Consider the following 16,664-nt stretch of genomic DNA (forward strand, 5'->3'; position numbering starts at 1 on the left):
TTATGAACCCGGGGGGGGGGGAAAAATATATATATATATATACACACACACATATATATGTATATATATGGCTTGCAGAGTTGATTAAGTATAAACTCCTTCAATTGCAAAAACTGACTAAAAATATTGCATATTATAAATTTAATCTCTATACATTTCTAATTATCTTATTCTATATTTATCTCTAAGTTTTGATGACACCCAGATAATTTTTCTATTTTTAGTAAAGACAGGTCTTACTCTTGCTCAAGTTAGTGTCGAACTCCTGAGCTCAAGGAATCCACCCACCTTGGCTTCCCAAAGTGCTAGGATTACAGGTGTGAGCCACCATGCCTGGCCAATGAGCATTTAAATTTATTGAGGTACTATGTATAAGACACTCTTTGAGTGGGTCTATGTGGGCTATGAAATTATGAAATAGACAAAGTATATGATTTATCCCACTATGAAGGTTACAGTTTAGTAGAAACAATGTACACACACACACACACACACACGCAGGTATATGTGTATATATAAAATTCCAGGACACCAGGTAGAAGGATAACTATAACAGACAAGGAGGCGGGCAATTCCAGGAAGCCCACCTGGAACAGCCCAATTGGTTTGAAATGCAATTTTTAAACAGTATAACAGCAATTAGAATTCAGAGATACTGTATATAAGTTATATTCATTTTTTTCAAAAAATTACTGTAACCATGGCTAGAAATGAACTGCAATCCTAGAATACCATAAATGTCAGGCTACAGAGTACGGGCTTTATTTCAAATGAAAGTGGATATCCCAGAAGGATTCTTTTTAAAGAGGGTGGGGAGGACAGATATAATATTGAAACATCATTAAGTTATAATGTTACTGCAATATTCTATCCCAAGAGTGTAATAATAAAATCTTGAACTAGGAGGAAAGATGTAAGATTCTGCAAGGGGAAAGTTAATGAAATTAGAAAAAAAAGGAATCAGAGATAACTTGAGGATTCTAGTCTAGGGTCATTCACAAGTGGTATAGTGAGGAGGGTGATTTTGAATTTGTACTTCAGATGCCACCTGGATGCAGAGACCCAGGTAAAGATGGCTGTAGAGATATCTAGAAGTCACAAACGATGATTCAGATTTGGTAGTTACCCTCTCTGAGTTGAATAGTGAACAGTTTATGGAAGGAACGAGATTATCAGTTGAGTATGAATAGTGAAAGGCAGATAACCACACACTGGAATGCTACCGTCCCTAAGGCAAGTGAGAGGAGAAAGGTAAGAAAGAATAAGCTTCTGAGGCTAAGGTGGAGCCACGAGGAGGTAGTCCTCAATAATATCACCTGTGGCAGGAAAGTAGTACTGCAAAAAGCTGTAAGATCTGAGAACCCAAGAGACCCTGATAATCTTTCAAAGACTAGTTTCAGTAGAATGGTAGAAGTGGAGACAAGAGTACACAGTTAAGGACTGAGTGAGAATAAATTATAAATTTGAAAATCTGGGTGCTGAAGGTATAGAGAAGAGAGAAACTCCAGAGTACAATTTAGGTTATAGGACTACATGACACAGATTTTATGTTCACAAAATAAATTTTTAAAACTAAATGTTAACTTCCTATTACTTACCTGGCAAAGATGAATTCATACAACTCCAAATTTCAACCTAGAATTGTAATCAGTAAAAGGCTTTTATACAATTAGTTCTTAAATATGAAAATTAATTTCTACAGAAATAATGGCTAATTTGATTATGGCTGTGTCTATGCAGTCAATATTCTAGGACAATATGTGTATCAACGAGCTATTCAGGGGGAAAGAAAGCCGAGATACAAAAGTATTGCTTGCTCTTTTCCCATTTTCCCATCTAAGAGCAGCACTAAGGATGAGTATGGTTACTCAAGATGCTTATTGGGATTGCTGTTTCCAAGCATATGGACAAAAGTATTTTTGGACTAAAGGAAAATGTGTCAGTCATTACTATTTGATTGTTAACTTTTTTCCCCTCCACATAATACAAGTCACCATATCTAAAGAGGCTCTGACACCCAAGCTCAGGCTTTCTAGGCCTGACCCATGAGCATCCCAAACACTGAGGATAGCCCAAGCATTAGAGACATTTTAAGTTACCTGATTCAGACAGGCAAGCAATTTATCTATAGTATGCCAGAAAATGAAAAGACAGAAATGATAAGTCACATACTTTTCCTTATCCCAAATTCAACTTTTCAAAATCAAGTAAGATTTAGTTATAATTGTTTTCATAAAATTAGTCAAAATACAATAATAAATAAAATCCCAAATTACAGATAAAATCTTATAATGAAATTTAAAGACTGGAACACATTTATATTTGAGACTTTTATACCTATATCATAGAGTAGATAATAAACGATAAAACACAATGTTCTATCTAGTAATTTGTATGAAAATCTTTTTAAAGTACCTAGTTAAACCTAACATTTTACTTTGACCACAAATCCCAATTACATTTAAAGATTTGCCAAATCTAAAAGTAACCCATCAGATGGTTTCATTTAAACAAAGGCTTCCACGGTTAAGCAGGACTTACCATTGTTTCTGGGCAATAATCTGGGGCTCGCTGCAACAGATGTTTTAATCGGGATTCACTTTTTGAGGAGAAAATCTATTAAAAAAAAAGTTTTCTATAAGAAATAAGAAGAGGTCAATTTTATTATCCTCAAGATTTGCCAATAGTCTAGAATACTTTCCAACTTCCTTTTATAAATGAAAAACCATTGGAAGATCTAAATTTAGCTGAGATAACATTTATTAAAAGGTTGGTTAGTTTGGCAAATAATCAAGAAAGTCCAAATATAGCAATCTAGACCCTTTCCTATTAACTAAAAGCGGAGAAAACCAGGATAACAAACTGTTTGGGGTTGGAGAATGGGGATAGGAGTGTAGAGAGAGAAAAAAACAGAAAAGGAAGAAAAAAAGATAAACTTACTCTAAGCTGTTCTATAAATTGATTTTAGTCAATTGATGAAAAATATACTATGTTACAACCATGATGTTGGTAAACATCAAATTATGAACAGCATCATGACACATAAATTTTCCATAAATGCCATAAAATAGAGACAACGCCATTTTTTAAAACTGATGCTGAGGAGATGACAAAGTTCATCCACCAGACCAGACTTCTTTTTTTTTTTTTGTAGAGACAGAGTTTCACTTTATGGCCAGACTAGACTTTTATATAGAACTTTATTAGTGCAATTACAATTTGGTGTATCAGTAAATTATAAATCATCATATGTATCAAATAGATCTTCATGATTACCTGAAAATAGTTAAGGCCATAAAATCCATGAATGCTATGAACAATGAAAAAGGATTAACCCAGTTGGCTTACTTAGCAGCCATTTTCCTCTAAAACTGCCAACTATAATTAAGAAGTGAAAAGAGCTAGAACATCATCATTTGGAATTAATACATTTAGGCAATTATCAACAATGGCGGCTAACATCACAAAAAAGAAATAATCAGACACAATGTATGCCATTTGTGGGGAAGACAACAAACCAACAAATAAAAATGTAAAACCGAAACCAAACTGTATGTGAATCTGACCAGACCTCTGGATCTGTCTCATAAGGTAGCTGCTAGCCACACATGGCTATTTAAATTTAAACTTAGATAAATTAAAATTAAATAAAATTAAAAATTCAAATTCTTCAGGGCGGCGCCTGTGGCTCAAGGAGTAGGGCGCTGGTCCCATATGCTGGAGGTGGTGGGTTCAAACCCAGCCCTGGCCAAAAACCAAAAAAAAAAAAAAAATTCAAATTCTTCAGTCTCTTTAATTACATTTCAAGTGTTCATTTGGCACATGTGGCTAGCACCTACCATACAGGAATAGAATATTTCACCATTGTAGAAAGTACTATTCAATAGCTCTGCTCTAAATCTAACTACCAATTACAAAGAATTATAGAGGAAATAGGAACATGTTAAATGACAACAGGGGGATGTGAACAGTAAAGCTTAGACTATGGGAAACTTTATAGAATAGATGACCAAATTTGTTCATCAAATAAATTGTAAGGAGTAACCTACAGATTAACCCATTTATGTAAGGGTTGAAATTTTTGAATTTTTTGCATGTAACTCATATATGTTACCTAGAAAAATTCAAGGAACAAGAATATGAAGAGAAAAAATTGACTATATTCCATTGTTGGAATTAACTGCAATGTATATACCTCACTTGGACCTTGATTCGAACTAAAAGAAACCCTTATGGAATAATTAAGAAATTTGAATAATGATTAGATATTTGAGCATTATATTTTCAAGGACGTGATAATGGTATTGTGGTTATTTTTCTTTTAAATGAGTTCTTATAATTTATAGATCCAAACTGCAAATTTATGGATTAATTAGTATGACAATTGAGATTTGATTCAATATAAATTTGCTACAACATAAGAGGGCCAGGAGTATAGGCAGGTACATATGATACATAACTGGTCATGACTTAATGTTGAAGCCAAATATGGGGGTTTATTACACTCTTATCTTTACCTTTGTATGTATTTGAAATTTTCCATTATAAAAAGCTAAAAGAAAGAAGGAAGAAAAAAATAAATGGTTAAAAAAAGCACAATAATGAAAGATAAGAAAGAATAAAAGTGAGAGAAAGCAAGGAGTAAGCATATGATATTGGTAGTGGAACGGGAATAAGTACAGAGAGGCTATATTCTCACTCATTCCCTCTTCCCTCAACTCTACTTCCCCTCAAAAACAAACAAATAATAAAACAAAGCAAAAAAACCTACAAGCATTTGAAACAGTTTGAACAATGGTAGGAATATGGAACCAAGAGTTGGAAATAACACACCTTGAGTAACTCTGGCCTTATTGGAGGTGGTTATACCCTAGTGGCTTATGGACTTTACAATCAGACAAATGGAGTCTAAGTTCTTGCTCCTCAAGTCACTGGTTAGGGGTCGTGGTAAGTTACGTAGCTTTTCTATATCTCAATTTCTTTACCTATATAGGCAGTCCCTGAGTTACAGACATCTGAATGACATACGACCTGCACTTACAAAAAGAGGCTATTACAAGTAATAGGGAAAGGTATCCATTCCAGCTTACACACAAATTCAGCTTAAGAACGAACCTACAGAAATGATCTTGCTTGTAACCCAGGGACTGCCGTAAAATATAGATAATGGCATTAACTCTTTTAAGGGCTTTGCATATGAATTAAATGAAATAACGCATGTTAAAGGGTATAGTATAGGGCCTGGGACATAGGGGAAAAAAATGAAATAAAATTTAGCTCCTAGGTTCTAGTTTTCTGGGTATCAATTAAGCAAAATGAAGAAGTTAGATAATCTATCAAGTCCCTTCTATCTCTAAAATTATGATTCTATAAAGTAGAATGTATTAAACTGATAAACATATACTTATTAGGAATACATTTAGCTTAAAGAACAAGCATATACCATACACACTTTCAGATAATAAGGCAGACCTGAATATAAGCAATCACTTTTGTCACTAACTGGTAATCATACTTATAAAGAAAGAAGGATGCTTATTCAAAATATATGGGAATATATACTAAGACTGTACAAATCACTTCAGAGCAAAACATTTAATAACCAAACTTGTATTCCACTTAGGGCAGAGATAATAGGATCGCAGAGCTTACAATCCTGAATTGTGAGAAGATTTATCACAATATCAACCCATATTTATCTCCTCCCTCTGATATAACTCATTTTTTCTTTTGTCTTTAAATGAGCAAAGTCCTTTCATCTTGAAACAAATCTTCATTTCCTGCACTGACTTACTGACTAATCTTTTTCCTTTCAATGCATTCATTCCTTCACCAATCAACTCACACTCACTAATCAGCTTCCATAAGCAAAGGCAAGAGTAAGAGATAACTAAGACGCAAACTTTATAGTCAAAGAATTCATAATATAGTTGAGAAGATAATATATACATATTACATATATATATGAACTGAATATATTTCTATAAGTCTAAAAAATTATACAATAAACTTAAATTTTTTTAAATTTAAATCCCTGCAGTATGACTTATAGCCCCACCACTTCAGTACATCTACAAATATTTACTGAGAGTTTTGAAAGTTTACTGAGAGTTTTGAGTGAACTGTTCTAGGCACCTGGGGATTCAGCATAAACAAATCAAACAAAACTCCCTGCGCCACTATATCTCCACTAAAAGGCTTTTAAAAAAAACTAAGGGCCTTTTCTTGGATCTCAAACCCCCTAACTTTTCTTTGGCATAGGACACTCTTGAAAGTCTCATTGGAAATTTATTTTGTTGACTATTATGAACCACCAGCCCTGACTTCTTACATAAAGTCTACTTCCACGTTGTGTAGGTACCTGTAGTCCCAGTTACTTGGGAGGCTGAGGCAAGAGGATTACTTGAGGCTAAAAGTTTGAGTTTGTTGTGAGCTACGATGCCACAGCATTCTACCAATGGCAACAAAGTGAAACTCTGTCTCAAAAAAATAAAATAAAAAGGTCTACTTCCAAAAGTTTCAATTCCAGATCTGTCTTCACACAGTGGTTTTCAATGACAATTCAATAGTTCACCTTCCCCCAAACCAAATCTTTCCCCCACAGTTATCAAGAATAGTTCTATTCACCCCAACTTAAAAACTAAAAGTCATCAAGATAACATCGTTTTCACTCCCTACTGCTTAAAGAAATAATGATTTCTCACTCATGTTTTTTTTAGCTTTACTAATTTTAACAGCCCTGAACCTCCACATCCCTTATTCACTCCTCCTGTGATTGGGATGGCTGAATTAGCGGACTGTTAACTTTGGTAGGAAAAAGTGAACATATGTAACACAACACCCTTATTTTTCCTCCTCTAGGAGTAAGTCTAATTCTGTTATTTAGTGTGTATCTGGAGATAAAAACTACAATCGACATCCCTGTAACTAGTAAGAAAAGTAATAAAAGACCTATCTGCCTTATTTCTAAATTTGTTAAGAACTTGGGTGGATAAGAATGTTCTTTATTACAGTGACTTAGTATTCAATTAATTTACTAAGTTATAGAATCTTTAACATTCCAAATTTGTAGAAAAACATTTGACCTTGTCTGCTGTAGGTTCTTATTATAATACACCTCTTAAGAATCATTTGCTCATTCAATCAATGGAAAAGCAAGAGCAAAAAAAGTGTAAAGTCAGGAAAACAGTACTTCCGACAGCAGCAGAGTTTCTTTCAGCTTCCTTATGGTAACAACATCATGGGGTCATTTTTGCTTTAAAAAGCTATTGTTCTGGCACATTTCCAGAAAATATAATTTGCAATAGTGATTTGACAGGTCCCTGAATCCTCTAGTACCCTGTTTCCCCGAAAATAAGACAGTGTCTTATTTTAAGGTGTGCTCCCAAAGATGAGCTAGGTCTTATTTTCAGGGGACGTCTTATCTTTCGTGTAAGTAGGTCTTATTTTCGGAAGATGTCTTATTTTCGGGGAAACAGGGTAGCTACTTAGATGAGCTTCAGTGACTGTCATCTCTTACAATTGAAGGGTATCTTGAAAATCTTTGTAGTCCACAGTATTGTGTGAGAGAAGTTACAGTCCCGCTTAGATAGTTCTTTCAGTTTTAGGACATAACAAAATCCAAGTTATTACTTAAAAACTCCTCTAAAAAATGACTGAGACCATTGTTCCTCCAGTGCTCAGGCTATAAAAATATGACCAATACAAAGAAAAGTCAGGGCTCTAAGAACAGGTATTGCTTCAGTGGAATTTGCATAAAAAGACTCAAGAAAGTTTTAAGAATAGTACAATGAACATCCAGTCTTCACTGAGATTGACCTATTCTTAACATTTTGCAACATTTTCTTTAACTCTCTCTTTATATATATATGCACATATTATTGTTACATACTATTATTTTGATAAACCATTTTAGAAATCATTATAGATATTATGAGCATTCATTCCTCAATCTTAGCATGTTTCTCCTAAGAACAAAGATACCACTGCACCTGATCACAATACAACCACTGAGTTTAAGATAACAACATTAACATAGTTAATATCCAGTCCATATTGTGATTTCACCAGTTTATCCCAAAATGTCCTTCAAATCTAGGATCACATGTTGCATTTAATTACTATGTTTTCTAACTTCCTTTAATAGAGAATAGTTTCTTAGCCTATCTTTGTTTTAGTAACACTGATATTTTTGAAGAGTACAGGCTATTATTTTGAGGAATGTCCTTTAATCTGGGTTTGCCCAATTATTGCTTCATAATTCAGATTATGCACTTTTGGCAGGAATCCTATGTTAACAGGATTTTTCAATCTATTTTTTTATCTCATGATAAAAATATTGAAGATAGATTTTTCAATCTATTTTTTATCTCTACTTTTATCACACTTGAACTATAGTTAAACTTCCACGGCACACTTAAATTATGTTGATTAAAAAAAGAGTGAAAAAAAGAATATGCTTACTGTACTTTGAACTTCTCTCAAAAATAATTTAATTAATAATCTTTAAAAATTTTTGTGACACATCTAAGATCCTCTTACAGCACGCCAGTGTGCATGGTACAGGGGTTGAAAATCACTGCTATATAAAATACTGTGTTCCTTGTAAGTGTACCATGTCAGCAGACACATCAGTTTATCCCATTACTGATGATGTGAATTCTGATCACTTGGTTAAGGTGCTGTTGAACAGATTTCTCCAAAATAATTACACTCAATAAAGTTACACAACTAATAGTCTCTACAATTATTAAGCAAGCTTACCTGCTCACATACATCACGACACATTTGGTTATCCTTTGAATGACTACAACACAATGCACCTAGGGAGAAAAAAAATAAACATCTGATATCATCCCAAAGTTAAATAAACAAGATGACTAAGTGACAGCTACATAAACCACTTATTCAATAGACTATTATCATCATTCGTTTTAACTCAATGTATCTTTCCTGAACACCTAATGCAAGTCAACGACAATACCAAGTTTGAGGACAGGGTTCCTGCCCTCATGAAGCCTGCACTCTAATATAGGAGACTGTCATGTAATAATACTACCTACTGTTTATCGTGTGCTTTCTATGTGCCAGAATTGTATTGTGTGTTACCTTATTCAATCCTTCCAATTACCCTATGAATTAGAGACTATTATTATACCTATAATAAAAAAATCAAATGATAAAAATACAGTGAATTTTGTTTTGGACATGTGAACTTGAGGCTCCTACAGGACATCCAGAAGTAAATTCCAGTAAAATCAGAAATTCAAGCCTCGTCAAGCCTAAAGATCCAAATTTGGAAGTCATCAACATGAAGGAGGCATATGGAAATGAATGACATTGTCTAGGGAGGCTTTCTATTGAGAAGTGAATGTAGCACCAGATTCTAAAGAACAGTAATATCTGAGACATGGAAAGACAGAAAAAGGGATTGAGATGGAAGTTAGAAGGGCAGGTCAACCACAAAAGTGGCATCACGGGAGAGGCAGTAGTTAATATCATGTGCCCTAAGAGTGAAGTTAGATGGAATACTGAAAAAAGGAAATGAGTTTACTAATTAGAAGGTCACTTGGGAGCATCACAGGTACTTTCTGTGGACCTGACAGAAGTGAATGATACTAAAGAGGAAACCAGAGGTGAGGAAGTATAGACAGCAAACAAGACTCTCAAGTAGTCTGGCAGTGATGGGAGGGATAAAGGCAGTGGCAGTGGAGTGGATAAAGGCAGAGGATGCAAGGTCTTAGGAAGATTTTTTTCCCTCTTTTTTAGAATGGGAAAGGCTCTAGAGCTCCTTTATAGACAGAGAAAAGCAGAAGAGAGCTAATGCTCCTCTGTTACAATAATGTCTCAAGAGGAGTCTAACGATTCCACTATCCTGGAAAGAAGCAAGGAATGCTTTTTCCTCTAAGGTATGTATTAACTTCAAAAATATGAGCAGTTTCTTAAGTACTAGGCATTGACTCATTCATTCAATAATCATGAGTCTTTATCTCCAAGGAGATTACATTAAGGAGATAGACATTAAATAAACATGTATGTGTGTGTACATGGTATGTGTCTCTCTATGTGTATGAAGAGAGAGGAAGGTGAGATGGGGGAAATGTTATGCCAAGAAAAATTAAATAAACAGTAAGGAGGATACATGTATGCAAACGGTAGGCATTTTATAGTGCAGGTTAGGAGAAATTCACTTAAAAGATGACACTTAAGCAGAGACCTTAAAGGAAGTAAGGGAACAAGCCATATTGACTTTTCCAAACAGAGGCAACAGCAAGTGCAAAGTTTCTGTTGTGTTCAAAGAATAGCAAAGGGAGTGGCTACAAAGAGAGGCAGCTGCTGCCGCTGAGACCAAGATGGCTGCTAGACTCGCAGCCTTCCTCAAGAATGCTTGGGCCAACGAGCCAGTGCTGGTCGTGTCCTTCACCATCAGGGGCCTCGCTATAATCATGCCGATGCTCAGCCCCTACACCAAGTACTCCAGCATGATCAACAAGGCCACGCCCTACAACTACCCAATACCTGTCCAAGATGATGGAAACATGCCCGATGTGCCCAGCCACCCCCAGGACCCCCAGAGTCCAAGCTTGGAGTGGCTGAAGAAACTACGCGCACCTCCATCCACAGGGAAGAGGCTCCCCCTCACTCATGGCCCCCAATAAAAATGTAAAAACAAACCAAACCAAACCAAACAAACAAACAAAAAGAATGAAAGGAAGAATTTAACATACAGAGATCAGAGAGTACTAGATTATATAGGTGTCTATAGCCATTGTAAGGACTTTGTCTTTCATTCTGAGAAGGACAGAAAACCACTGAAGGGTTTTGAGTGGGATGTCATAATCTGAATAACATTTGAAAACAACAACTCTGGGGGTCAGTGTGGTGGCTCATGCCTGTAATCCTAGCACTTCGTGAAGCCAAGGCAGGTAGACTGCCTGAGCTCACAGGTTTGAACCAGCCTCAGCCAGAGTGAGATCCCATTTCTAAAAATCCAAATAGCTGGGCATTGTGTGGGGTGCCTGTAGTCCTAGTTACTCAGGAGGCTGAGGGAAGAGAATTGCTTGAGCCTAAGAGTGTGAGGTTGCTGTGAGCTGTGACGCCACGGCATTGTACCAAGGCTGACAAAGTGAGACTCTGCCTCAAAAAAAAAAAAAAAAAAAAAAAGAAATAAAGAAAAGGACAACTCTGGTTCCTATAATATTAGTAAAAATATACTACCTACAAGCAAGGGAGAAAACATCAGCAGGCTGCTACACTGTTACAGTGTCTTGGACTAGGGTGGAAGCAGTGGAGGTGGCATTAAGTAGTCAGAATCTGTATATATGTTATTACGTATATAAAGCTGACAGAATATGTTATTAGGTTGGATATAGAATACAAAGAAAAAGAATCAAGTATGACTCTAAGGTTTTTGGTACAAAGAAGTGGGAAGACAGAAATATCTGGAAATAACATTAACTGAAATGGAAAAGACTAAGGAAGGAGAAGATTTCAGTGGGACAGAAGATAATCAGAAATTCAGTTTTACATATAATTTTGAGATGCTCATTAGATATCTAAATGGATATAATGAGTAGGCAGTTGTATATATAATTCTGAAGAAGACTCTAAAATGGAAATGTGATTTGGATATAACTCTATATAGATGATATTTAAAGCCATGACAGCATATAAGATGATAGTATCTAAGAAGGAAGAGAGCTGAGGACTGAGCTGCATTCCATCCCTTAGTTATAGGGGAAAGTGGTCAATTAAGAGTAAGAGTGGTGCCCAAAAGGGAAGTAAATAAAATATTTCAAAAAGGAGACATTAACTGTGTTGGATACTGCTATCAAGTAATGAGGATTTCAAATTGATCACAGTATTTAGCATTGTGAAGGCAGTTGATGACAACCTTATATCATGTTATCAATGTGAAACGGTGAAAGTAAATGCCTGACTGGAGTGAGTTCAGGAAAGAATTCAAGAGAAGAATATATAGACAAATTTTTTAAGGAGTAACAGAATATTGTATAATAAAGAATTTGACTGGCTGTTCTCCCTGGTTCTTGAGGGGGAGACTCCAAATCCGTGGAATTTCCTGAGTAAAGGAGTATCTTTGTTATCCTAGATAGTTTTAGGATGGGGGCTGGCAACATCAGAAAGACTAGCCATGTGTTTAGAGGGTTGGAGATTTGAGCCACATGATAGCAACGTGATCTCCCCACCTCCAACGAGGGAAGGAGACTTGAGATTGAATATAACCACATGACCAATAATTCAATCAATCATGCCTATGTAATGAACCTCCAACAAAAACTCTGGACACAGAAGCTCAGTGGAGCTTTCCTTGTTATACTGATATACTGGGAAAATGATGCACCCTGATTCCATAAGAAGAGGGCACAGACGCTCTGTATTCCCCTCTAGATCTTACCCTATGAGTTTTTTTATTTCGTTTGTCCACCTAAAGGGTCATGGGAATCTTGGATTTATAGCCTGTAGGTCAAAGTTGTGAGTGGCCCGGGAACTCCTGAAGAGAAGTTGGTGTCTGAAATAAGGGAGTCTTGGTCCTTTATCTTGTGGGATCTATGCTGACTTGCAGAAATGAATTACAGTATACCCAGTTGGAGGCGAAACAATATTGAGACATTAGGTGATTCCTGGAAGGGGTTACGGGTTTAAGTAGAGACACTGTGCTTAGGGATAGGTATACAACAGTGAACAAAAGTTACGCTCTCTGACTTCATCCAGGTTATAGTCTGGTGGGGGAACAATATCTAAACAAGAGGAAAGGATTTAAGGACATCAGTAAATTAAAAGGGAAACTGACAGCATCTATTTTCTCAGTGAATTAGAAATTAAGTCTGAAAACACAGCTGGGGGCTTGAGTTGAAACTATTGATGTCTGAAATAGTCACTCTGGAGAATAAAGGAAACAGCTATGGATATGTTTCTCAAATCTGTGTTCAAAGGAACACTCTTTCATGAGCAGTTATATATTTGCCTCAACAAAAAATGTTTTATGCTCAAATAAATTGGGAAATGAAGGACTAAACAAAGTTAAACAGATTTCTTTACTATAGGACCTCATGAAGCCATTAATACATTAATGTGCATTATTAATATCCTAAAAGGGGACTTACTATGCAGATTTATCAGAGCATAGACACTTTTTTCATGCCACTTATTAACATTTCAGAATGCCGGTTTGAGAAATATCAAATTAGAGAAAAGGAAGAAGGGTGCCAAGCAGCATTATGGGCCCAAGGAATTCATGAATTATCTCTAGATAATCAGCAGAGGCACGTAACTATTTTAGACTACAGAAGACTGACAAGAGGACACAGCTGGAATGATCAGAGAGTGTCTAGGACTGGTAATCCAAAAGGCACTAGGAAGTGAAAATATTACATTTCAGGAAGCTGTATGTGTTAAAAGGGTTTAAAATATATATTCATTACAAAATATTTACAAAATATTCTCTACACATTGACGTTGTAAAATTTTAAAATGAATATTTTATAAATAAAGATATATTTATCTATAATTTCCCACTTTCCCTAAGTATGGTGACTTTATTTATAAATATAAAAATTTATATATATAAATTTTTAACCTACAGTGTGCATTTATATTTCTCTCTATCTATCCAATATAATCCTCTCTTCAAATGAAATGTAAGCAGAGCTTTTTTGATTGAAAGTAGGACTAATATTGGGGAGTAATGAATGAATAAACAAATAAATAAAAGAAGTCTTCATTAGGTTTTTACAAAGTTTTAAGTTCAAAACTAGAAATTGCTTTTCCATAAAACAATGTCAGAGAAGGCTTAGCCAGAGCAATTAGGGAAGAGAAAGAAATACAGGGCATCTAAATTGGAAAGGACAAAGTCAAATTGTCCCTGAATGCAGATGACATGATCTTGTATCTTTAAAAACCTAAAGACTCTATAAAAAAACCTCTTAGAACTAATAAATGAATTCAGGGAAGGTAAAGGATGCAAAATTAATATACAAAACTAAGAATGTTTCTATATATGAATAACAATCTAGCTGAAAAAGAAATTAAGAGGTAATTCCACTTAAATAGCTACCAAAAAAATACCCAGGAATTAATTTAACCAAGGAGGTGAAAGCATATATAAGAAAAGCTACAAAACACTGATCAAAAAAATTGAAGATACAGATAATTAAAAAAACATCCCATGCTCATGGATTGGAAGAATTAATTTTGTTAAGATGGCCAGGTGTGGTGGCTCACACCTGTAATCCTAGCACTCTGGTAGACCAAAGCAGGTGGATCGCTTGAGCTCAGGAGTTTGAGACCAGCTGAGCAACAGCGAATTCCCATCTCTAAAAATAGCCTGGCATTGTGACAGGCATAGGACAGGCTCCTACAGTTCAGGTACTTGGGAGGCTGAGGCAAGAGGATCACCTGAGCACAAAAGTTTGAGATTGCTGTAAGCCATGATGCCATGGCACTCTACCAAGTGTAACAAAGTGAGACTCTGTTTTATAAAAAGAAAACAAATTTTTGTTAAAATGACAATACTATCCAAAGCAATCTACAGATTCAATATAAAGCGGTGCCTGTGGCTCAAGGGAGTAGGGCGCTGGCCCCATATGCTGGAGGTGGTGGGTTCAAACCCAGCCCTGGCCAAAAACTGCAACCAAAAAAAAAAAAAAAAAAAAAAAAGACATTCTTCACAGAAATAGAGTAAAAAAAAAATCCCAAAATTTGTATGGAATTTCAAAAGACACATAATAGCTAAAGCAATCTTAAACAAAAAGAAATGCTGAAGGCATACTACCAATCCTTGAAACATACTACAAAACTATAGTAATCAAGACAGCATGGTATTAGCATAAGAACAGCCACATAGGCTGATGGAACAAAAGAAGAGAACCCAGAAATTAATCCACATATCTACAGCCAACTGATTTTAGAGACAGATGCCAAGAACACTCTTTGAAGATGAGAGTCTTTCAATAAACGGTGGTGGAAAAACTGGATTCCATTTGCAGAAGAATGAAACTTGAGCCCTACCTCTCAACTCAAAATGAGATCAAAGACCTAAATGTACAACCTGAAATGATAAAACTAGTAAAAGAAAACAGAGGGGGCATGCTTTAAGACATGGGCCTAAGACAAGATTTTATGAATAAGACTTCAAAAGCACAGGCAACAAAACCAAAAATAAACAAATGCAATTATATCAAACTAAAAAGCTTCTGCACAACAAAGGAAATAACAGAGTGAAAATTTACAGTATGCGAGAAAATATTTGCAAACTACTCATCTTACAGGGTATTAATATTCAGAATACACAAGAAACTCAAACATCTCAATAGCAAAAAAAAAAGAAAAGAAAATATAGTTAAAAGACATGTCTCAAAAGAAGACACACAAATGGCCAAGAAATAGATGAAAAAACGCTCAACATCACTAATAATCAGGGAAACATAAACCAAAACCACAATGAGGTATCATCTCATCCCAGTTAGGATGGCTATTATCAAAAAGACAAAAAATAAGCAAACGCTGGCAAGGATTTGGAGAAAAGAGAACTCGTAAACATTGTTAGTGGGAATGTAAACTAGTACAGCCACATGTGGGGGTTCCTCAAAAAACTACAAACAGAACTACCATATGATCCACTAACCCTGCTACTGAGAATTTATCCAAAAGAAAGGAAATAATTATATCAGAGAAAATCTGCACCCCAATGTTTTTTGCAGCATCGTTTGCAATAGACAAGATCAAACTAGGTGCCCAACAACTGATGAATGAAGAAGGAAAATGTGGTATATATACACAATGGAATACTATTCAGCCATAAAAAAGAATGATGCAACCCATCATTCATGCAACCTAGTTAGAACTGGAAGACACAGTGTTAAGTGAAATAAGCTAGGAAAAGAAAGTTAAACAATGCATGTTCTCTCACAAGTGGAAGCTAAAAAATGTCGATCTCTTGGAAGTAAAAAGTAGAATAGAGGATACTAGAGGCTAAGAAAAGTAGAGGGAAGAAAGATTTGTTAAAGGAAACAAAATTATAGCTAGATAGGAAGAATGAGTTCTAGTGTTCTATGCTACTGCAGGATGACTACAGTTAATAATACATCATGCAGTTTCAAATAGCTAAAAGAAGAATGTTTAATGTTCCCAATACAAAAAAATAAATGTTTGGCTTGGCGCCCGTAGCTCAGTGGTTAGGATGCCAGCTACATACACAGGCAGGAGGGTTTGAACCCTGCCCAGGCCCACTAGACAACAATAACAACAACAAAATAGCCGAGCATTGTGGCAGGTGCCTGTAGTCCCAGCTACTTGGGAGGCTGAGGCAAGAGAATCACTTGTCACCCCACTGTGACACCACGGTACTCTATGGTGGGTGACACAGTGAGACTCTGTTAAAAAACAAACAAACAAAAAAGCCAGGCACAGGGGCTCACACCTGTAATCCTGAGCAAAAGTGAGATCCCAACTCCTTAAAAAAATGGAAAAACCTAGCCGGGTTTGGCAACAAGCGCCTGTAATCCCAGCAGCTTCCTCCTGAGGCTGAGGCTGTGGGATGCCCACAGTCCGAATCTAAGGTTGCAGTGAGCTGTGACGCCACTGCACTCAGCTCAGGGCAAAGGGTGGGACTCTGCCTCAACAAACAAACAAACAAACAAACCCCA

The 16,664-nt window shown here is 35.8% G+C and overlaps 2 protein-coding genes across 2 annotated transcripts in view; one reads left to right on the plus strand and one right to left on the minus strand.

Moving 5' to 3' along the window:
- The window catches only part of RECK (reversion inducing cysteine rich protein with kazal motifs), an 82,841-nt gene that overhangs the window by 57,468 nt on the left and 8,709 nt on the right, over positions 1-16,664 (minus strand). Inside the window, exons 2-4 of the mRNA XM_053568752.1 lie at positions 8,764-8,822; positions 2,542-2,616; positions 1,599-1,635 (exon numbers count right to left, since the gene is read on the minus strand). Coding sequence (XP_053424727.1) covers positions 1,599-1,635; positions 2,542-2,616; positions 8,764-8,822 — 171 coding nt within the window. The remainder of the gene's footprint in view (positions 1-1,598; positions 1,636-2,541; positions 2,617-8,763; positions 8,823-16,664) is intronic.
- On the plus strand, positions 10,353-10,658 carry LOC128568429 (NADH dehydrogenase [ubiquinone] 1 alpha subcomplex subunit 3-like). Its single transcript, XM_053566081.1, has one exon. It carries the CDS (start codon positions 10,353-10,355, stop codon positions 10,656-10,658), a length of 306 nt encoding a protein of 101 aa, XP_053422056.1.

Source organism: Nycticebus coucang, chromosome 2 (genome assembly GCF_027406575.1).
Source record: "Nycticebus coucang isolate mNycCou1 chromosome 2, mNycCou1.pri, whole genome shotgun sequence".
NCBI classification, from domain to species: Eukaryota; Metazoa; Chordata; class Mammalia; order Primates; family Lorisidae; genus Nycticebus; species Nycticebus coucang.